Genomic DNA, 23,360 nt, shown 5'->3' on the forward strand with positions numbered 1-23,360 from the left:
TTCTTCACCTTCTTGCCCTTTGATTTGCTGCTTTCTAACCACGTCCACGCTATTCGGATCTGTTCCCACTTCCTCCGCCCTCCGACCTGCAGACCTGGGTGAACACTTTGCCCTCTTTATTTCTCCTTCAGCTTTGTCTTCCGACCTGCAACTGCTGTTTCTGCCGGCCTGCATGCATCTGTGCGAGCATGTGTGTTGAGGCATGCTGTGGCAGGCTGGTTACTCAGATCTCCACTGACTCACAATGTTGGGCCGCAAATAATTCACCCAGATTTACCTCTGCGGCTGCGAGAGGCATGTTTAGCAGTAACAAGGTGAGCTGTTGTTCAAAACAAGAGCAGAGAGTGAGATGGGTGTTTACGACAACAGTAATGATTTTTTTTTTTTATCCAAGACACCCCCACTGGTTTATTAAGGCCTTGGATTGTTACACGTTCCTGCTTTGTCAGAGCTTTTCTGTGGTCTGTGGTGTGTGGTGGCACGTGGCGACTTGTTTGTGTGCATAAATGAAGACTAGGTCGAGGGCACTGAGGTGTGTGTCAGTGTGTGTGTGTGTGTGTGTGATTAAGGTTTTCATCAAGACACAAACACAACTTTACGAGCAAACCACATTGCACACTAATTGGGTGTTGCTGTTCTTAGCCAAGGCATTCCTCCCCAAAAAAAAAGTACTTTTCCCCCTGTGCTTTGCCCTGTTTTTGTAAAGGTCACATGTAAATCTGAATAACAGCAGGCTAAAACCATGAGCACTGAACTATCAAAGAGTATTATAATATTACGCTTGCATAATAGCAGACGGTTGTTACACAGAATTTGACTAAATAAACATGGCAGCTTTTAGTGACTAAATGATGGACAAAGACTTTGTCATATTAAATCACATTGTTCATGATGTTCACAAAATTACATCAAAACATAAAATAAATCAATTACAATACGTCTGATTTTTGGGCTTAAAAAGTTCCAGTATAACTTGAAACAATTCATAATTATTTCAATGTCCAAGAACAATATTTCAATTTCAACATTTTCTGATCTTTCCGGGTTAAGTAAAGAATTTATACAGACAAGACATTTTGATATGAAAAACACACAAATAAAAAAGAATGATCAAACGGTGGTTTCAATAATAAATTAGTGCCAGATTATAAAGGGTTCAATAAAATCTTTGTCATGTAATTTACCGATTTACACAAATATTTCCTCCGGCCAGAACTGGAAAACACCGACCCATGAAAGAGGTTCGAAGTCACATAAACCCTGTGTCATAAAATGAAGCTTTATTTCTTCATGCTGAAATTGAACAACCACAAAAACAGACTGAGGCGAGTGCCACACAAGGCGTGACGAAATCTCAGTTATGACTTATGACTGGAGGTCGGAAAACACATAAACAATGGAATAATGCAGACGGATTAAATCACCTGGTGCACACCAACAATGCATCCACTGGAGAGGTTTCAGGAGAGAGTAGAAGCGTGAGCCCACATGAAACACACCCCAAGAAAGAGAAGAAAAAGAATGTGATAGTGAATATGTGTGTGCGAGCACTTGAGTGTGAGTCAGTCTCCAGCTGAGAGGGAAGCAAAGCAATGGCAATTCCCAGTGACCTGAAAACCAGTTTGCCAGCTACCTCAAAATATGGAGGAAGAGGAGTGAGAATGTCACCGAGCACATGGATTTGAGATTTGAGAAAACAGGGTGTTGCCGCGCAGAAAAGAAAGGCTTTTTAGCTCCCGAAAATATATGCTTACTTGAGCACACATATCCAGGTGCTGGGTGGGATTACGGGAAGGTTCGGGCTTCATAAATCCTTTGTGTTGCGGGCTCAAGTGAAAAGAATGAAAGAAAGATGAGATGGAAGGGCAGGAAAAGAAGAGAGGGATCATGTTTGCAATATCTTCACAGATCTTTCACAAAACAAGGAGGCTGACTGAGGGCCTGCTTTGGATTTGTTAGCTTGTGCTGGATAAACGCATCGATAAATCAAAATACAGTATTTTTTAGATCGGTATTTGATTTATTTTTAATCACAGTTCAGGGGGAAAAAGCATCTGAGACATGATTGTATTCAAGACAGCACGCGGTGATGTGATGTTGGGTGGAGCTCACACTCTAAAGAATACCGCATTTCCAAAGGACAACCAAAAATACAAAATGAATAGAGCAGAAGTGGTGAAGTATGAGTAGAGGTGGGTTGCATTTGAAAGTTCTTGTGTTTCCCGCAGAAAGATCTGCTTCCCAACAATGGGGACGCCTCTTCATGACCCTAAGGTGTGTGGAGTTTTATCCAAAATAAGCGAGTCAGCAAACCCAAATGAATGCAACACAGAAGTGTGTGGAAATACAATTGTTTCAGAATATGATAAGTCATTGAGAAGGCAAACAAAAGCAGTAGCAACCAACGCTTTGTAGAACTGACTCCCGCTACTTTACTCTGCCCTTTTGTTAAAATTTTTTATCAGGATGGTTGCCATATTTGTTGTGCTGCAGGAGCCGGACAGATACTGCTAACATATACAACTTAACTTACAACCCAATAGTGACTTATTACGGAAGTCCTTTGTTGCAGGATGATCCCTCTGTTTTGTTGCTCCCTAGTTCACTAGCTGTTGTGTCCGGGATATCTCCACCAGATCCAGAAGTTGCCCAGAGTGACTGTGTAGATATGTGGGAGTGTGTGCCTCCTTTGCCTTTTGTGACTCCCGAGGTTCCCCGCGGTCAAGAGCAGATCCCCTTTCTCCCTCGTGCCCCCTTTTCATACACTTGTTCCCCCTGTTTTTTATACACTCACTCTGCTTCCACTCCCTCTCTTTTAGCGCGTCGCTGAATGGCTCTCTTTATGACTGATGAGTGACTGATGAATGGAGCAGCTCTTTGAAGTCAAGAGTCACAGCACGGCTGGTCAAGCGGAAAGAGACGCCGGACAAAAGACAACAGAGCGCGGGGAGAGACAGAGAGGAAGGCAGCGGGAGAAAATGGAGAGGAGGGGGTTATTCAACACGTCAAACTTTGGACATTTGCAAAGGAAGTCAGTGAGCCACAGAGGCAGGCTGCGTGTGGTTGGAGGGAGTGTGAGAGAGAGCAGCGACGGCAAATTTGCATGAAAACCTCAGTACATTTGCATTGTGGAGATAAGCATGCAAAATGACCAGCAGCACGCCAACACAGCACAGAGAGGGGTGTCTGCACAAAACAAATTTTGGTCAGGATTTAAATCAGTGCTTGTTGATGTTGGACAGAGTATCGGCTTTAAGCCAATATCAATACAGATATGGAAGCTTTGCATACATTTGTATCGTGTGTTGTCTGTCTTCAAAAGCTAGTAGTTGAATAGGAAACAAAATTACATTTTTTATCTCAACCGTTAGGAGGTTCTTGCTGCATGCTCAGTTATGCTATTAATCGTTGGCTACATGGACTTATAAGCATTGTACATAGATCTAAATAAACTGTAATAGACCCTCAAATCTGACACTATGAGCCTTTTTTTCTAACTACTTCTCTTCTGAGCTGTCTAGGCCAAAGTACAAAGCAATCAATCATTTTCAAACATGTAGCCGTGTGCCGGTTTGAACAAAACATCTTCATTTTTTTACAGAGCACATTTTAGTCGGCAGGATTTTCAATTACGGAAATCAAATTAACAGTATTGAGGGGGGTCAAGGCTTGGAGGGGCAACAATCTAGGTTTCTGGGGAGTTTTTTAATCAAATAAAAAAAGGAATTTAGGTTTTTTTGGATTTCATCTTTAAATACACTTCTACTCTAACCATCTGTACAAAGTACTGAATCATTTTCAAAAGTGTAACCTGTTAAAATGCTGAAGTGAAGTGAACTGAATTGAGATCTTCAGATCACATTTAATCACTTAAGGTGCCTGTGTTGTTTCAATAGAAAAGTGCACTGCTATGTACAGCACAGAATTTGCGATTTAATTATTTTTTTTAATAGTCAAACACACACACCTGGGCCAGATATGATGAGGTCAGTGCCAAATTAGAGGAAAAACGCGACCCCTCTGGGACTAGGATTAAGATGGGTATCATCAGGTGACTTTTCAGGATGTGGGAGGAAAACACTTGTAAAGTTGGCATTAGAGCTTAAGTAACCAAGATATCTGCTTTGCTTTCTGAGCCCAAATTGAAATGAATGTTCAAAATAAAGCTCTCTCTCTGAGCTGATTAAAAACATGGCCCACCCAGGTGGCAGTGTTGTATATCTTCATGGTGTGTCACAACACTGCTCTCCATATGAAGAGCCCAGAACAGAGACAATAAAACCAAAGCAGGTGGTCTGTCTCCTCTGAGAGGAACTCCAAAGAGGGACCACTGCACAAAACTTGAGAAGATGTTGATGTCAGAATGGTATAAATAAAAGACGGTTCCAGACAGTAAAGAAATGGGGATTCTCCATAGTACAGCTCCCCTGGGTGAGCTAGAGAGCTAGCAGTACACTCATGTGCTTATCTCAATCTCACATCAGATCAGATCACTGGCGGATAAAAGCACTTCCTGACACATCACTTCCTCTCTCTGGAGGAAGACGACACGCACAGGGAGCAGGGAACGACAGGGTGGCGGAAGAGAGGAGGAAGAAACCAAACTTTTCCTGACAGCCAGCAAGCACAATGAGAGAGAACACGGGGTGAAACCTACACGGCTGTGTGACCCACATCAGTGGCTCTATGAAGACGGATCATGAGACGGACAGAACAAGCGTTTAGGACCAACATTGGTCCTTCCAGCTCAGTGACACCACTTCCTATAACTACTTTTGATCTTACAGAAAAACGCCATCCTAGTCAAGGGTTCTGTTTTTCAAGTTGATGTCAGGATGAAGTGATATTTCGACCAGGTTTCATCACACATGCCTGCATCCACGAGCGGTCCTCGGCAGTGGATGGAGGGAGCACGCAGGAGGGATGGCCTTTGTAGAGTTGCACGCACCTACTGCAATAAACAGTTCTTTTTGCACCAGAGTAACATCAACGGCTTCTTCATAGAAGCATCTCAGAAAATCAGCCCACAAAGCTAACGGAGCAAATTCCATCTGCGTACGTAAACAACTGACAAACTATTAAGGGTTTCATTTATTAAATTACAACAACCCAGTCTCAGGATAACCACTTCATATTAAGATGGATGTAGGAACCTAAAGACATCCACCAACTGTTTCTTTATTCACAACTGTCTGCTTTGAAAGGAAGTATTTGCTGAAGAGAAAATGGTGCCAATTGAAATAATAACGCAGAAGATTGCAGCTCTATTGAGAAGCTTGAGGCAGAGATTAAACTACAGAAAACTGCTATTGATTTTCTAGTATTACAAAAGCAGCTAGTCTTCCAGCTCTCTGAAACAAAATGTCCATTTTACATGCAAAAAACGCTGTTCGAAAAAAGTCAAAAACAGGTGAACTGAGGTTTCAATCTTTGATACCTACTGTTGCTGGCAACATGTTTATTGATGGACAGTTCACTGAAGAAAAGCCCATTTTAATGCCAATCTGAAGTCACACTGAAGTGCATGAAATGTTATTTTGCAGCGCACCAATATGAACCTCTGCAATGTTGTTGATCACAGGAGAGGAAACCACTGTTCAGTCGCACAGCTGCACTTTAAAGGACGGACATTGACAGCAGGTTATTATTACAGCAGTAGCATGACCACTAGAAGCACATTTATTCTGCGGCTTCCCAAATATGCACACATCAAACCCTTGACTGGAGTTAACACAAACTACTCACAACCTACAAATGCCTTCCCTGCTTGAATGCACAAATGAAGCCAGTGGACACACACTCACACACTTTTTTTACAACCAAGGCAGCTTTGAAAAGAAGCAACTGTGGTGATGTTCGGACGCTGCCCTGGAGCCAAGCCGACAAACCAAGTGTAGCAGGATGAGAAATATCCTCTTTTCTCTCATGAATGGCGACAGCACTCTCCCTCTCCTGGTGGCACGCACACGTGCACGAGCGAGACAAAAGCTTCAAGTCAAATGGTTGGATGACGGGCAGAAACAGAAAAGAATGATGGGAAAAAAGACAGACACAACGGTATCATTCAGTCGCTTTGGTAAAAGTTAGCCCACTGTGTGGCCAAGAAAAGAGTCCCAATCAGCGGGGACTCCGCCCCTAATTCACAGAGGCAGTAGAGGATTTGCATTTTTCCCACAATTCAATTAACACGCCTGTCAGCCTCTCCCCTGCGTTCTCACACACCTCTGCCGACCATCTGAAGCTCTCACACACACACGTAGCTGTTGTGTTCAGGATATCTCCACCAGATCAAAAAAAGCAGGGACGATTTTGATGCACTTATTTGTTAAAAAAAGTCCACTGATAACTTTGGTACACAAATGAATCAGAGTTTGATTCATATGTTTTGCTGCCACAACACAAGGAAGCATCAAGTGTCAAGGAAGCAAGTGTCACCAACACATCTCTGGAATAATGCATAAATACACTGCAAGAAATGATCAAATATTGTCCTTAATGTTGGTTCTGCTGAATTACAGCGTTAATCTAATTCTAAGTGAATCAATGCTTGATGTTCTCATGGTGCCAGTGAGCATGTAAGCCTGCTCTTCTAACCAAAAGATGAAGAGCGTCATAAGACTGAGGTGAAGCAAGTTTAAAGAATGAGGGACGAGTGGCAACCATCCGCTTTTGGCTGCTTTGCAGGACTATTTTGCGCTGAAGGTTTGCCTCAAACATGTTTTGAAACTGTTTTCCAACATAAGCAAACAGCAAGCCATGATAGCAACCTATCAAAACAGTGCAGAGAAGCGTGAGGAGGCGTCAATGCTCTGGTAAAAGAGCCAGTCAGTCCTACTGCCAGGACACTTAAAAGACCAATGAAAGCAAATATGTAATAGATTGGATTCATTTGTATAAATACCAATAATGATTAGGATTTTGTCATGATCGCACAATTCTAAAAGGCTAGTTCATCTTTACCTCAAAATGAGTTGCAACTTCATTTGTTTGCAGTGGGCTACCACCAACAATGCCATGACAACAAATAAGAGAAAGAAATAATAGAGAAATGCTCATGATGAGTTTTACAGGTCTAGTTCATACACCGTAGCCTCTCATGGCGAACTGTTGGACGCTGTCAGAGCACTTTAAATCTCTGACCGTCTGTCTTTCAGCAGGGGGATAAAAAGAGATCGGCACAAGTGAGTATCAATGATCATCACCCCAGGTGGCAGAGAAGACAACACAGCATCAAAACAAGAGAAGAGGCTGTGGGGGAAGGTCTGACGTGACCGAACTTTATTTAGACACTGGAATCTGCTGTAGACTTGGCTAATGACTTCCACTACCTTCCTGTCTGATTAATAGCTTGTAATCCTATTCTCATGGCTAGCATTCCAGCGCAGCACTCATTAACCACTATAGAAATGCCAGGCTATTTTAGCCGCCGAGGCTAACGCTAGGCTAGGCTAATCAATGGACAGTAATCCCGTTGGTGGAGCTGCTGATGCGTGGCGCTCCTCATTACCAGCCGGAGACTGTCTGCTAATCACTCACCATTATTTGTCTGTGTGGTGGTGGACTTGAAGGAGGATGTGGGTTTTGGGCGACTGAGAGTGAAAGAAAGAGTGACACAGCGTGGCAGACGACGTGTGATGAGCAGGAAACACACATGTCTCGCTCTTTGCAGGACGTACAAACATGGCCGAGCCTCTTCAGTGTCATTCAGGATTCATCAATAGATGGAGAAAAAAACAGCGATCCATAATGACTAATCGATGCTGAAGGCTCACAGGCAGAGCGGAGATAACCCTTCGCTTCATTGGAGCAGATTACTCTGCACGTCCTGTCCTCACGAGGTGAAACAGCTGGGCCCGATCAATGCTGGTGACGGCCTTAACTCAACTTGACCGCTGTGGTTTGGTCTAAGCCGAGGCGCTCTGCTCAGTGTCGTTTCAACAAGACTCCCAAGGAATCTGCAGATGTTGCTTTGGCAGTCTGTCAGAAGTTAAGAAACAAAATGGGTTTAATCAGGCCATTTTGTAGCTCGAATCAAGGCGAGCCAAACAGCGGTCGGCTGCAAAATGGCTGCAGACGGTAGATATGGCACAGAGTCAAAGGGTGTGTTGGTGCATGTGTCGTGGAGGCCCAATAAAGGTTTCAACAACTTTAGCTTCAGTCCTCGCATTGTGCAGCTGGGTTATATACATCCCATTGACCCAGCTTTGAACCTGAGGTGAACGCCGGCAGAGGAAGCAGCAGTGAAGCAGAGGGGCCTGTCAACAGCTGCCCGCAGTGGAGGAGAACAGATAGTCGCCATATCACATCCCGTTTACGAGCCGGTGCGTGCGCGTGGCGGTCATTTCTTCAATATATGTTGTGGCAGGCAGAGGGCGAAACGTCCGGGCAGCGAAAACAGAAATCAAAGTTTGGAGTTTCTGTCAAAGTCGCAGGTTATTAAAGTTAATGACACGCTCTCTCAAATCAAATGAGGCATCTATTCCACGGCCCCTCTCAATGTGACCGATTCCTGTGTGCACCAGGATCTGCTGCTGAAGATGCTCCTCCAAAACCATTCCTCTCTCTGAAGTGTTTATAAGCCTCAAAAATCATCATTCATATTATGCTGGCATGTAAAACTCCCATTTTTGACTCATTTACATATGTACTTCTGTTTCCCTGACAAAAATACTCTTTTGAAGTATCATCCATCTTAAACAGAGTAGTCGCAGTTCACCTTTAACTTGTAGCACCCATTTTTCTGCAGATAATTCCCAGATCCTGTGACTTACATTCTTAAATATTGTTGGCTTTAAAGTAAGTATTAAAAATGGTTAGTAATGTCAATAAAAACATGAATGAAGCAAAAAAGAGGGAGCCACGCAGGGAACTCTTTCACCAGTGACGGCGATCCTTGTCGCTCAGGTGTTTATCTGAGAGCTTCTTTCCAGTAAGAAGGTAGGGATTGTCCTGTAGTCAAGAAGATTTGAGCCAAGTAAATCGGCAGGGAATAACCCGCTGGAGGGATGTGGGAATGTTGGTGAGGAATTCTGGAACGTGGTGCAGTCGCCGGATGAGCGCTGGTAACCGGCTTTGGAGCGCCTGGACGGCAGCGCTTAAACCCGGCTAATCTGATTGGATTAACACCGACCTGCGTGGCTACACATTGGTGCGCACAGTCACTGGCCGACACACACACGCACGCACACAAACTACACATGTCAATCATCTGGGCGGCCAAGACAGTTTCCTGGATCTCATCCGGGTAATGCTGAATGGCCGGTGGTGCCGCCACATATCTGATGATTTGTGCGGTGAATGTGAATCAGACCTATTGAAAGAAGAGTAATGGTTGCCACTTGACAACCGTGCTAATTGTCTAAACTGCTCCCCAGATGAAACTCAACATTTTCCCTACTTTGCCATCACTCCCTTGCAAACCTCTTCCTAGTCATGGGGCTCCTCCTCACCTCCACTGCACACTTCCCTCAGCGTTCTTCCTCTGCTCATACTCATACATGTAATCATTCATTAGAACCAAGGCAGTTGTCCATTAGGCAAAGCAGCCATTTTGGAAATTGCAGCAAATCTTCCATGAAAAGACATTTCCTCTAATGCGGTAGTCACGCTCCGAGGGAGTGGGAGAGAGCGGGGGGGAAAGAACAACGGCAAAAAAAGCAGAGAGGGAACGCCGACGGGGCAGAGAAATAGACGGGTAGGAGGCAGAGAGAGAGAGAGGAAAAGTAAAGGGAAGAGATACAGAAAGAGCCCCCGCCTCTGGCCATAAAGGCAGCAAGTGGAAAGCAAGCCTGCCGTTTGATTAGAGAGTGACACCATCATGACGGGAAGGTGGAAGGACAGGGAGGAGGAGAGGGAGGGAAAGTGTTTCCGAGGCAAGCAAAGAAGGCGGGAGAGAAAATACAGGGAGTGATGTGACAGAACCCAGATAGAGGCAGTAAAATTAGCCCCATCACTTCGATTACTAAGATGTCCTATGACACATTGAGATAAACACACGCAGGCTTGAGACACACACACACACTTGACAGAGGGTATCATCTTGTGAGGAACTAATTTAGGCAAAGTGATAGGAACCTCCTCAGCCAATTAGCAAACTAAAATGCTAAAGAAAAAGAGTGTGTAAAAACGGAGACTCGCTTTAGAAGTCTAAATCACTGACTCTGCTCACTGATCCGTCTTCTGCACTCAGATGAGACGCGGCTGTCTAAACCACAGGCATGTACGGGGTTAAAGAGACCACAATGATCACCATCTTTACTTGCTCGCAGATGAATTGTGACAGCTATTCATCTAAATTTAATATGTCCCCACAATCACCCTGGCTTGAACCTTCGACTGCAGAGGGAGGGCGGTTTAAACAAAGCAGTCAGTGAAATAGAGATGATAAATAACAACCGCATTCAGTGAATGTTTCTACGTCTCATTTAGTTCTTGCATTTAGAGTGAGGCATTAGACAAACTTGTCGACCTTCAGTATCTGTCCACACTAGGTGAACGTATCCGTCATTGGATTCGTCAACAAACATCTTCTGTTTCTAAGTTATCACTGTCCCTCACGGGGCCTGGCTTGTTACTGGATAGCTGAGTCAGCTGAAAGCTTCTCTTCCTTTAATATGAGCTGCACCGTCTATCAAAATAATGCCACCACAAAACGTTTGTATTCATTTCTCACAATAACCAGTGCATTCCATGTTACATGTGCAGTGAAATCTAGTGGATAATACAAAAACTCAAGTGCAAAAGTGTATAGCGGGCAAGAGTTGGACCATGCCACTGTTCATTGGGATTTCATGCCTGATCAAAAGACGTTGGGCAGCTCTCCTCTCACCAACCATTCATGCCTCTGCCGCTCACCTACAATGCTTCTTCCTCTGAGGCCGCCACTACAGAATGCACAACCCAATTCATCCTGGCCATTTATTCCATGCAATTTATTCCAAGAAAAGAAAAACAATGGTCTTCGTTCCAGCCTCCGTGGTGAATTTCTGAAGCAAACCTCATCTATGGAATCGATAAATAATGAAGCCAAGACATTAGGTCTCATAAATGTTACACAGTCGCCACAGTGGCTTCAGACAACCGGGCTGGTTTTAAACGTCTCACAAATGTCAAACAAACATTTAAAGAGCAACTGCTGAGCTCATGAAGCCATTACATGGTGTTTAACAGGAGGAATGTGGGCAGTGTGCTCAACATTGATTGCAGTAGAAAATATAGAACAGTCGGGGTCAGACGGATCCTCAGGAGAGCGGAGGAATATGATTTAGCTCTATCAGCATGAAAGAGATGCATTGTTTCCTTTGTATTGACATTATACCATTCTAATCCAATCACACCTCCACCACCAAAAGCTGGCCACAAATAATGTTTTGTCATGCACGCAGATTGCCATGGACAGAGACACCCACCATGTTTGAGCAGGATCCTCCACTTTTCTGAAAGAATATAGAAGACTGAAGCACTTGCATGAGGAATTCAGAGGAGGGCGGTAGTTTCAGTTTTACGGCAGTTAGGTTTGGCAGACTTCAAAAACAAATGTCATCAACAGAAACTTGAAATGCTGTCATCTGCTGCCAGTTGCTGCTTCACATATTCAAGTGTTTTCATTTTCGAACCGGAAGTAAAAAAAAAAAAAAAAAGAAAATTTAACAGATAAAAATAGGACTTCACAAGACATGACATGCTTGTTGAAGTCAGTGGAGCACGGGAGCACTAACTGGCACTCCAAGAAGCAAGTTAGGAATAACCTAATATGGCAACAAATAAAATATGTGTTTTAGTACGTGTATTAGTATAATAGTTAAATAGCTAAAACCTTTTTAGACGGTCCTTAACATGCCGCTCAGTGCTGATCAGCGCACACATGTGGAGATGCTCTGCGGAAACACTGGGGGCGTACAGATTGGTTCCAGTCCAACTAATGGAAATGGATCTGGTTCACATTTTTTAGCTGCATTTCAAATATTTGTGGAAAATCCATTTGACGCCTGGATGAGATCATTGTTGCAGAATGAGGCAGATATAACAGGCCAGCTGTGGTGAGAACACAGATGTTCCCCCGTGTTCCTCTACTGGCTGAGGCATGTCCTCAAAAAGGCAGCAGGTAAGTTGAGCACCAGAGTCGGGTATAGGTGCCGTTTACTGCCACCGCAGCGTCAGCGAACACAGCTGATCTCACGAACTTCGCAACCACTATTGTGCCAAGAAGCTCTACAGCGCCATTGTGCAAACACAGATGATCGGATTCACACGTTCTCCAGCCATGCTGCTACTACTCTCAGTACAAATGTTCCTGATAAAGCTTTGGCACAGGGTCAGAGAATGAAACCTCCAGATCAGGCACGAGCACTGTGGTAGAAAAAACACATCTGTGTTGCAAAGCAAAGCTTTCAATTGTTATGTCTGGGTGGACCAAAGAACACACACTTCACCTAGCTCTGGGGTCAAACTCGAGGCAACGGGGCCAAATCTGGGGCACCAAGTCAACTTAGGTGGCCCGGCAGAACCTGAAGCCTGTTCACCAATAACACATGTTGATATTGTGACGTATGATTCAGAAGGAAGTTGATGAAAAACAGGGAAGATGAGTCATAGATACGGATCATTTATATTTCAAGACACAAAAGAGAGAAATAATAAAGATCAATTAAGCACCCTATTTGGACTCATTCTAAGTCAAGGAGAGTCAGTTCCAGTCTCTCCAGCAAGCATGCATTTAGTTTTAGTGCGGCAAGCTTCAAATCTGTGAGAACAACCAGGGTTTCTGGTGCATGTAAACAATGGTGGCGGACTGCAACAGCTTAAATGAGAGCCGCCTTGCCTTCAGAATAATGATGTCTTTGTTCAAGATGAAATCTCAGATGAGCAAACGGTTTTAAGTGTAGTGGAAACACTGAAGCGAATAACAGAACGGGGGGACATGATCATGGAACCTCCATTGGTGTGTTTTTAAACAGAGAAATCCCAAAAGAAACATAATAATCACTAAATGAAAGGAATATGTTCATTTTTCAAGGACCTGAGTCACACAGCCGATCTGATATCTGATATATGAAGAGACAAGTTCCCTCAAAAAATCCTGGTGGACACCCTGAGAACTGATGTCGTTGAGCCCTTAGCATCCTAATCTGAGACCTTGCTTGTCATAAAAAACATCAGCTTTCATCATAAGGAACGTTTCCAGACTGGTGCTCACAGAATGGCTTTATTTTAGAGTCAGATTAGGAAGACGAAATGGCAAAACAGCAAACGACTGATGCAGTGATTGCTAAGCGTTTCGTCCCAAACAACCTTCGTGAACAAAGTCAGACAATCGATAGACCTAATGGATACAAAAAAGGCATTTGCCACAGCCCGAAAGAGCATTAGCAAGCAAAGCACATTTACAACCCAAACTGAATTCGTATATTGGCACTGTTTGCAATATGGCCACCACAATAAACAAAGCCGTTTCTTTGCTTGAACAAGTGTGATCGCTGTCAGAAATGCAAATTAAGCAATATGGATAATAAGAGAAAATCAGTCACATCTAAGGTACAACAGAGCAAACGTCTTAGGTCTTTCACAACACTTTTATGTCTGACGGCATCTAAAACTACTTTGAGCATTATGGCTCTGTATGTTTAATTCTGTGCCAAGAATCTATGTGAGCTTTAAGAGGCTTGTAAAGTCTCAGAATTTTAAATGCATAGCTGAAGAGGAGAAGCTAGCATGCTAGCAACAAAAGAGTGTAATGTTTCTGACCCTCTCTCACCTTTCTTCACGCCATCACATGACAGCAAAACATTTTGCAGTCGTGGCGATGCAGTAATAAAATAATTCACATAGTTAATCTTTGACTACAAGTCCAACGTACAAGTACAGAGATATACCATGGAATTTATTTTTCCAAGTGACCATGTGTGTTTTGAAATCTCCAGGCTGAGAATCTCTTGTGAGGACAAACGCATTCCCCACACTCCACACATGAACAACTAAATCCCATCTGCGCAGCCTGTGTCTTTTTCAGGTGAGTGCACGTTTAGAAATCTGTTTTCAGATGATGAAAGGCTCGTTGTGAAGCTTGAATCTGCTCAGTCGTCACGCCAAAATGGTCGGACACATCATCACCTTTGACCAGAATTCAGCTGAGGTATAACCATGAGAGTCAGGACTGACGCCAGCAACAAATACCACAAACACTGTGTGTGTATGTGAGTGCGCCCCAGCGGTAATAATCACTTGGATTAGAGCGGAGCCAAACCCCTGCAGGGTCCCCCTCTATCACTGCCCCCTCCACTGGCCAGCCCATCAGATGGAGGAGCCCTGGGAAGCAAAGCAGCCGGATGGATATCTCCACACCAAGGCACAGACAGGGAGGAGAAAACACTTCAACTCACCAACTTCCATATTTTGTTTTCAGCGTGCCACGGCCCTACTGAGGAACAGCAGCCAAAACAAAATATCGACCAGGCTCGGACAAACCACTCCAACAAACATAGCCTTTAACCGCATGGGTGCAGTGAAATGGAAGTTGATCCAGTAGTCAATACGTCTGGGAAGATAGCAATATGTTTGCATCAACAATGAGGAGGGGAACAAAAGAAATGGGCTCTAACTTAATAAAAACCCAGCTCCTGTCTGGACGCAGAGAAGGCAAAGTGAACGATCATTACTGAGTCGAAACGTTGCTGTGATGCATCCCAGCCAGATTTGGGTTTCTGGATCACTCATCAACAATTGTCCTCGCCACGTTTGTGACAGCGAAGAGTTGAATCACTGCCTCTCAGCATCTGTGACCAGCATCATGTGTCATGGAGATGCACACTTGTGCTTTGAAAGTCACGTCACTCTTCCGAATTAAAAAAAAAATGTTAATACAGATGTGCGAACACCTTCAGTGAAATAACTATTCATCTTGTGATACAAGTCTATAGTTTTTCTGCGCCAGGAATTGATCAATGCAAACAGTGGGAAGTTAACAGTGACTCCACTGGACCCCGAGATTATTGTAACAACTGGACCTTTGTTATTTTTTTTCCATCCACTTGCATTTCAACCATGTGTCCTCGTGATAGAGGACTTGGAACCATCAACCGAGAAGACTTTTTACCTCAGATTCTTCTGCTTGTTCTCCTTCTTGTTGAGGACGCCCGGCACACAGTTGGTGAGCTCGGTCCAGTCGGCGTGCAAGCCGCAGCTCCAGCCGGTGGAGAACCGTGAGAAGAGCCAGGTCTCCTTGCGGTTCGGCCGGTAGCAGGTACACTTCTTCTGGCCCGGTCTGCAGTCGCACGGAACCTCCAGGCGGACATTCTGAACCAGGTGCCGACCGAAAGTGGTCCCCCCTGTTTTCTGGATGTGCAGAAACACGATCACGTCCTCCCCTTTGATTTGGAAATCAATCGTCCTTTCCAGGTCCCGGACTGGGAAGAAGTATTTCTTCACGTAGTGAGGGTCCGGAGTGGGAAAGATGTCCCCCTCGTCCTCCTCCGTGAAATACCCGTGCGGGGAGCCCAAATTGATCACACCGGGGGCCACGTACTGATAGAGTATCAGCATGAAACACACGGATCCGACCACGATCAACAAGAATTTGCTGCTCCTCTCGACCATGTTCCTTCCAAGTGCGGGTCCCGCAGCACGCTACCATTTCCCAGTCAAGCCGACCACAGGGAGCGCGGCGCTCGGCTTCATGCTCTCTCTCCGTCCGGCAGCAAGCTCTCGTTCTCGGGGCTCAAGAGTGACTCACACCGCTGGGAGACGACCGGCGAAGTTGGCTCATGGTTCTCCGTGAACGCTGAGCGCCGTCAAAGACGCATTGTAAGTCAGAGAAAGACTGAAAGCCGCCCCCCTGCCGGCGACCCTCCCCCGTCCACTTTACTTGGCTCACTCGCTCACACAACAGGCTCGCCGCATCACCATGGAGCCCAGGGTCCCGGATGTAGCGCGAGCCCGGCGCTGACTGGGTCTCTCTCTCTCGCTCGCGCTCTCTCTCTCGTCTACGTCATCGCGCCAACACTCAACAGCCAATTTAAAGCGAACAGAAATAACTCGAGTGAAGCCGAAACACACCGGAATAAAAAAAAGATATGTACAAAAGCGTTAAATTGTATTTGTTCAGATGGACCGATACATTCCTCTGGTCTCCGTTTTTCTGCTTAAGATCGTGCAAATATTGGCATAAATTGTCGGGCGCTTATATTCCATATATTTTGTATCTAAATCGCTTCAGACGCGTCGTGTTCCTCCAACAAAGAGGTCAGTCGAGTTTAAAGTCGAACTGAACCCCATAGTTCTCCATCACCTTCAACAAATCACGCTAAATAATGGGATTATACACTGTAATTTTCATTCATCACTGATCATATTTTCATTAATTTCGAACAGTTCGAACTTTTTTTTTCTTACAAATAAAAAATGTTGATTTTCTTGGACACACAACAATGTTGGGTAGGATTTAATACCATCTGTAATTGTTTGGATAATCTGAAAATTTTGCCTTTGCCTCAACTTTTAAGTATCAACATTATATTTTGACAAATATGCACATATATCTATGAAGAGGGGAAAAAAAATACATACACGCTCATGAAAAACAAACTAGGTTGGATTTTCTTGCATATGATTATTCCATTTTGTCCATCTTCTTTGTACATCCCCAGCTGTCATCACTGTGAGTTCATGTCCTCCATTTGACGTATTTCTTCTGTAACTTAAGTCCAACATCAGTTTCCAAATCTGAGGGCATGAAACACAGCGCGCAAATGTATTCTTAAATTTCGCTGGTGTATAAATGTTTTCCTCATGATTCAATTGTATTAAACATTTTCTCCAGATGATGTATGGAATTCTTTTAAAGCTTACTTTTGTAGGATCAAAATGATACAATAAATGTTTGTTACTTCATAATTATGACTTGGAAAGTTAACTGTCCATGTGGCCTGACTTCATCGGTAGAGGGAATACTATCTTAACAAAGAATTGCATGGTGGTCATTATCACATTTTCCACACTTGATAACAGACCCAAAGTGAGCAAGCTGTGATCACAGTGGACAAAGAAATATTGTTGAGCTCAGATGCGACTACATTACCACTGGAAACCACATCAGTCTGCATGATTCTTATCTTCAGTCTTCTTCATATGAGAGGGTGGACTTCATTAGAGCTGCAATGGCACTGAATGAGTGTTGTCCATGACTCCGGGACATGTCAAGCACCATGATAAAAAGCTCTCTGCAGCACTGAAAACTGATTTGACTAAATCATCTTCAACTCACAGGTGTCCTCATTTTGACGCACCGCACCTCAGATCAGACAGAAATCACTGAAATATCTGACCGTAGAGGTGAAAAGTAACATCTGAGAAGTCGGATTTTCCTCTCTCATGTCTCGTTCCAGCTCCTGGTGCCCAGCCCTGCGTCCTATAAACTTGTCAGCCGTATTTATGTGTTTCCCAGAGGCAATCCCTGTCCAACATGTTTTGACTAATCACTTCCATGAGTGGGGAGAACATAGGTAGACGTATTTCACCTGCTGGCTGGGGAGATAAGAGTGAAGATGACAGAGTGTTTTCTCTCAACTCCAGCGAGCAATTTCTCAGGCGATTGTCGCTGCACATGTTCTTGATGGTAGGGCAGAGTAAATAAATGATAGGTAGTCTTGGATAAGTACCGGCACGGATTGTACATGAATGTGTGAAGATGAGCCCCGTGTCTGATGACATCATGTGTTCAGTCAGTCGCAGATGATTTCCCTGTTGGATTTGGCCTCCAGGAAAAACTGTTAGTCATCATCTTCCCGAAAAGTGTCCTAACTTTCTATGGGTTCAGCAGCTCCAGGTGTTTTCCACGATTCGCCACCTGGACTCACCATCATTCTTCTGTCCTCAATCAATACTGGAAATCTGTTAACCAACCTGGAGTCAATGCAACATCTGAAACATCAATAAATCAATGGTGCTCACGCATTTAATAAGTAACGCTACTGGCCTCAGCCAGGATGGAGATTCACAAACATCTGGTCACCTTTGTTTCCAGCAGCTTCTCTATTTTTAAATGAAAAAGGAATCAGCTTGCTGTCATTATTTTGTTGCCTTAGGCTGAGATGTTTGAACACCAACACTCTTTCTGCTTCTTCTTGAACGCTTAGCAGTTATTTTATTGTGACATTTTTGGAACGTCTGAGAGCCCCCAAAAAAAGAAGTCGAAGGACGAAGTGCTCTTTAATAAAGTGCGATTAATTATTTTGTCGACACAGTAGCTGCTGAAGCTCGATCCTCGCGTTCTTCAAGAAGTGCAGAACGATTCGGGAATGCACTGTCCAGTGAGAGTCTTGTAAACATTAGCAGTCCACTTTGATGGGCATAACACTGTCATTGTTTAGAATGTCGATTAAAATTATTGGCATTTTGGAGTGTGAGGAGGATTTATTGTTGTGAAAAAAAAAACGCCTCTGCTTTCATTTCAGTCACAGCTAATTTTGTCTCTTTAGAAATATTATTTTTTTGGGGGTGGGGGTCCATGTACATTAGCCACACAGATTGTAGTATTTCCAGTGAAATAACAAACCAAAGACAAATCCATTTTCCTCTGTCTCTGCCCAGATTCCCAGCAGGGGTGGAGTCTACACACATGACGTCAAGTCAAAGGGGAAGAATCCCCTGAAGAGGAAGAGAGGATTTTTAAACATGCCAGGACATTTCACAGGATCAAACATCACATGACAAAAGCTAGCGTTAAATCCAGTGGCAGCATCAAGGTGTATATCTGCGCTTGTGTCTCTCCTGAAGGCAAAACCTTATTCTTCTTTGTCAGGTCGACAAAAGTCCGGGTGCTATGCAGAAGGTGTCCAAAGCTGGGGTAATAACATGAGTCAGCTAGTTTCTGTTCCTGAGATAACCAAAGCTGCAGCAAGGGTGAGAGAACGCCAGCACACTCTCACAAGTTCATCGTGAACATGAAAAACTTCTGGGTCCACATGAAAACAGATAGCATCATTGTGCATCAATGCGGTGCTTATCATCAATGGTGACGCCCAGACACCCTCACTGCGGCACTATTTCCACTGGCTCCACCTTTATCTCCCTCGGTGCAGTGGCAGTAGGAAAGAACGTCTGCAACTTTGTTTGCAACTTTGTCATCTTTAGGACATCCGTCTGTTCAGTGAGAGACATCTAGAGAAATATCTGGGGTTCTATTTGTATATTCAAATTAAAACAAACAACCAATGAAGATTATTATTATTATTATTCCAAAAAAGCTGAAAAAAAGCTAAATGTGTGTTGGAGAGTATTTCCTTGAAACCCCCCAACAAATAAATAAAGCAAATCGAGAATGAACTCCATAGCAGCCACAGAACAGGTGGAGTGTTTGTCTGGGCCAATCTATCAGCAAAATCACTGGAAAAGCTATCAACATATTTTAATGAAATTCTCTGGCAACGCTGATCATGAAGCAAAAATGTTTGCAGCGCTGCATCTGAGTTTGGCTTTTGAGGCTTCTACTGTAACGGCCGCTCACACCTCGCTGCACAAAGACCAACAATGAAGTTGATATAATCTAAAACTCAGTATACGCACGCGTCACTAAGACAAATCACCCGGTCAAACACGGTCATCTTATATTGAGAACACTGTAATGCAGCTACGCTACCATCTCAGGTGCTATAACTGAGGTCGAGCTCTTCCATCTCTGCTGACTGATTTGGACCCGAGAACAGGGTAACACCAATTGGGACTCATGGAGGTTGTTTTTCTGATTTATAGTTTTTGGCTTTATAAAGTTACTAAACTGTGCGTGTTTATCAGCGACATATTTCGGTTAAAAATTCAGTTCCAACATGTCCAACATTGCACAACCACTAACTGCGCAACCATGAGTCACCCTGGATTTGTCCACTGAAGCAGTGTGTCAGCATATCCTCTGGCTTTACGCCAGTTCTGAGCTCGAAGTTTGGGGGTCACATGTACAGGAACCCTCTTATGCTTCATCCACTATAAGAAGGTCGAAATAAAGATTATCAGCAGTGTCACTGCGAGGATGTGGGTGAGTCAACTCTCCACAGTATCTCGCCAGTGCAAGTGCAGCAGGAAACACGGGTGAAGAATATTGCCCTGGCTTGGAACAGAAGTGAAGACACAATAACAGAAATAATTGAAAGAGATTGACCTTTCTGAGACACGTAAGTAGAAAATCTTTTTCTAGATCTTGTTGTCTTGTGTCCTGAAGAGTTGAAGTGAGTGCTCGATATTTGTTGCGGGCAGCAGGCTCCAGTTTCAGATTAGATTGCATGACCTCAAAATGTGGTGTATTTGAAAGCCCACTTTAAAACGCAGTGTAGCCGGTGAACATCACGTTGTTAATCTAAATTTGCAGCCTCATAAAATATCCACATTTGTCCAATAGAGCATCTCCAACTTGCTTTTGGATGAGTTGGGCCTGCTCACACCTCGAGGGGAGATGTTTTTCTCCCTCTGCTTCTTCCTGTTTTCTGAGATTATCCCAGCGTGACTGTAGCCGTGCAAGTGAGGGCAAGCAGCATGTGCAAGCTGGTCCCAGTCTTGAATAATTCACTCGCTTATTTACATGTGCTTTACTTACACTGAAGCAGCATTCGCCTGTCACACTGCTGCTAAACACACTTGTGATTACGACTTGTGTCTCACCGCCCCGGGCGCCGCACCATTGTACCACATACAAGGAAGATTTCGGGAGTGTGTGAGTGACTCTGGCTGAGTGTGTTGGACAGAAAGGTTAGGAATATTAATACAGTGCTTGTTGGTGTGCAAGCGAAGGCGCTGGTGTGTTCTGCAAAGGCTTCATCAAAAGCAGTGTTACTTAAAGAAGATGAATGTGTGCGAGTGCGATGCCCTCTGGCTCCAGCGCAGAGATACGACAGTGTGTTTATCTTCAGAAAGAGTTTATGTGTTGCTTTTGCGTAACGATCTGTTAAGATGGATATTTCTTTGTCTTTTCCAGAGGCTCGGACGTCTTTGTCCTCCAGGTCTCGTCAGAACACTTGATACATCATCGTTACATGGTGCTGCATTTGTGTGTGGTTTTGCTGTCATGCTTGATATTGATGTTCATCCAATACACACTCTGAGATACAACACTCTCACAACAGACTGCATGTCTGTGTTGATCACTGCTTTATTAAATATTGTGTTTGCCTGCTCTGGTTGAGTGTTCCACGACAGCAAGGTGCAAATCCTTGAGGTCTGAGAGGGGAATCAGAGGCGGGAGAGAGTGCCACCTGAACCTGTGTGAGGGTCTCCTGCTGACCTGAAACAGCTTCAGTTACATCACTGATGATGTGCTCAGGTGCATCAGACAAGGATTCCATGGTGTATTTATATAGGATTGCGACTTTATCTTCTGTATATCTACTGTGACGTTACACTTCCTTGTTCCTGAGACCTGTAATTTTGCCTAGAAACTACTTCGGCGTCCTAAGGTTTGGCCTTCAACTGCGTAGATCATGGCGGACACCCGGTCAGAAGTGGTCCAAAGCTGGTGACAGTATCAAGGTCAGCTGACGAATGTAAACTATGAGGTCAAATTTTAAAATGATGAAGTCAAGGTATAAAACTTCACATGACACGTCTCAGTTTGTCCCATGATGAATGAATAATTGCTGACAAGTCAAGGTGCCAGTGCTGACCCATGTCTCCCAATGTCTCTGCACTGGATGTCTGATGAAGAAAGGAGCCTGTGGGCTTCTCAGAAGTTTGATGGAGTGTGGAGTCGCTGTGGAGTCAGCAGTTCCTCACCAAACATACCACCAACATCGGCCCCCACGTCCTGCTCCTATAGATTCATAAACAGGACTACGCACATACAGACCACAGCAACAGCAGTAGAAGTGTGGTGGGAATTTCATCACTAGTGAATATACTCTCTCACGATCCTCAGTGTTTAAGAGCGGGGCAAGCTAAGTCCAGGAATGGTTTGCGCCTCACACACAGGCCTGTGCTGCAGCCATGTATCCAAGTCCACAGGATTGATTCGCAGTAGCCTTTTGATTTTATTTTTGCCATTCAAAATTGTAGAAAAAGATTTACACGATGAAGTCGTGCTGTGCCAAACATCTGAATGGTTCTTCCCATGCTGACAAAGTTAAAGCAGAACTAGCATGTTTAGATCTGCAGAGAATCTAATAATAACAACTTTGAAGAGCAGAGTCACAACACAAGTGTCTCACATGAGGAACACATTGTCTGCAGGAGGAGATGCAGAGGAATAAATACTTTTTGCCCAATTCCGAGAATAATATCACACACCATGACACACCATTGACTTGAACGATTAACAGATATTGAATCAGTAAAAATGATACTATTCTGATATATATCATTCATGTATAAACATTCAGAAAGCCCATCTTTCCTTCCAACTGAAATGAAGCGGCTGCCAGAAAAAAAATGACAGTCCTACCATGAGACAACACACAACTCAGCTTTCGTACACAGGTAAATAATTAGGTTGCATGTAAGAAAATCGACTAATAACACATGAGGTCACACAAAATTTGAAATAAATCCTGGCCGTTTTAAAACTTGAGAGAGTACTCACTGTGTGTACAAGTCTGCTGTTTAGCTGATCTGCACTGAAAGGTTGAATTTAGACCTGTGGGAGTCCACTACAGGCTCCTGTTTCTGCTGTTACTGATCCACAAATGTCAGCCACTCATCCTCCTGTTACCCAGCAACATCCAACCAGAGTAACATCAGATATTTTCATGTCCATTGCTGAGAATATTTCAGCTTTGATCGGTGAGTTTCGTGCCCACCCCACCTTGACCAGTGTTGACAAGTGTTCACTTATGGCTTCAATGTTTTACTGAACTCCAACTGGCCGCCGTTCCATCCCGGATGAACATTTGATCCAGGTTCAGAACGATGTTTCCATTAGTTCTGGGAATATACATTTGAGCTGAATCAGATGCTCTGTGTGTGGTGTTGTATAAACACAAAAACCCATTCTGGGAGCATAGCACCTGAGGTGACGCTTGGTCAGCATTTTTTCATCCCACCCACTTCTTCCACAGCACGTGAGGAGGTGAGCTGGGAGGACCGGTGCAAACACGACGTAAACATGGTGAAGTCTAAAATCGTAGGATCAAAATAGATACACAAATACACAAAAATCAGACAGGAACGAAGAAACAAGGAAGTCGACACCCAAACGTGGAGTGAAGGAGACAACACGTAATGAAGGGGGAAAAACCTGAAAACAGAAAATCAATCAAAACACAAGCCTAAATAAGGACAACAAAAACACACTCAGATAAACTTACGAGGCACAAATAACAAAAAGCACTCTGCGGTGGATTCGTCACACACACACAAACACGAGGAAGAAAACTAACCAGAGAAAACAA

The 23,360-nt window shown here is 43.9% G+C and overlaps 1 protein-coding gene across 1 annotated transcript in view; it reads right to left on the reverse strand.

The window, feature by feature from the left end:
* The window catches only part of hs6st1a (heparan sulfate 6-O-sulfotransferase 1a), a 49,028-nt gene extending 33,123 nt beyond the window's left edge, over window positions 1-15,905 (reverse strand). Inside the window, exon 1 of the mRNA XM_053844421.1 lies at window positions 15,092-15,905. Within this exon, the coding sequence (XP_053700396.1) occupies window positions 15,092-15,591 (500 nt within the window). The 5' untranslated portion in view covers window positions 15,592-15,905. The remainder of the gene's footprint in view (window positions 1-15,091) is intronic.
* Between the last annotated feature and the right edge of the window lie 7,455 nt (window positions 15,906-23,360).

Source organism: Synchiropus splendidus, chromosome 16 (genome assembly GCF_027744825.2).
Source record: "Synchiropus splendidus isolate RoL2022-P1 chromosome 16, RoL_Sspl_1.0, whole genome shotgun sequence".
NCBI lineage: Eukaryota > Metazoa > Chordata > Actinopteri > Syngnathiformes > Callionymidae > Synchiropus > Synchiropus splendidus.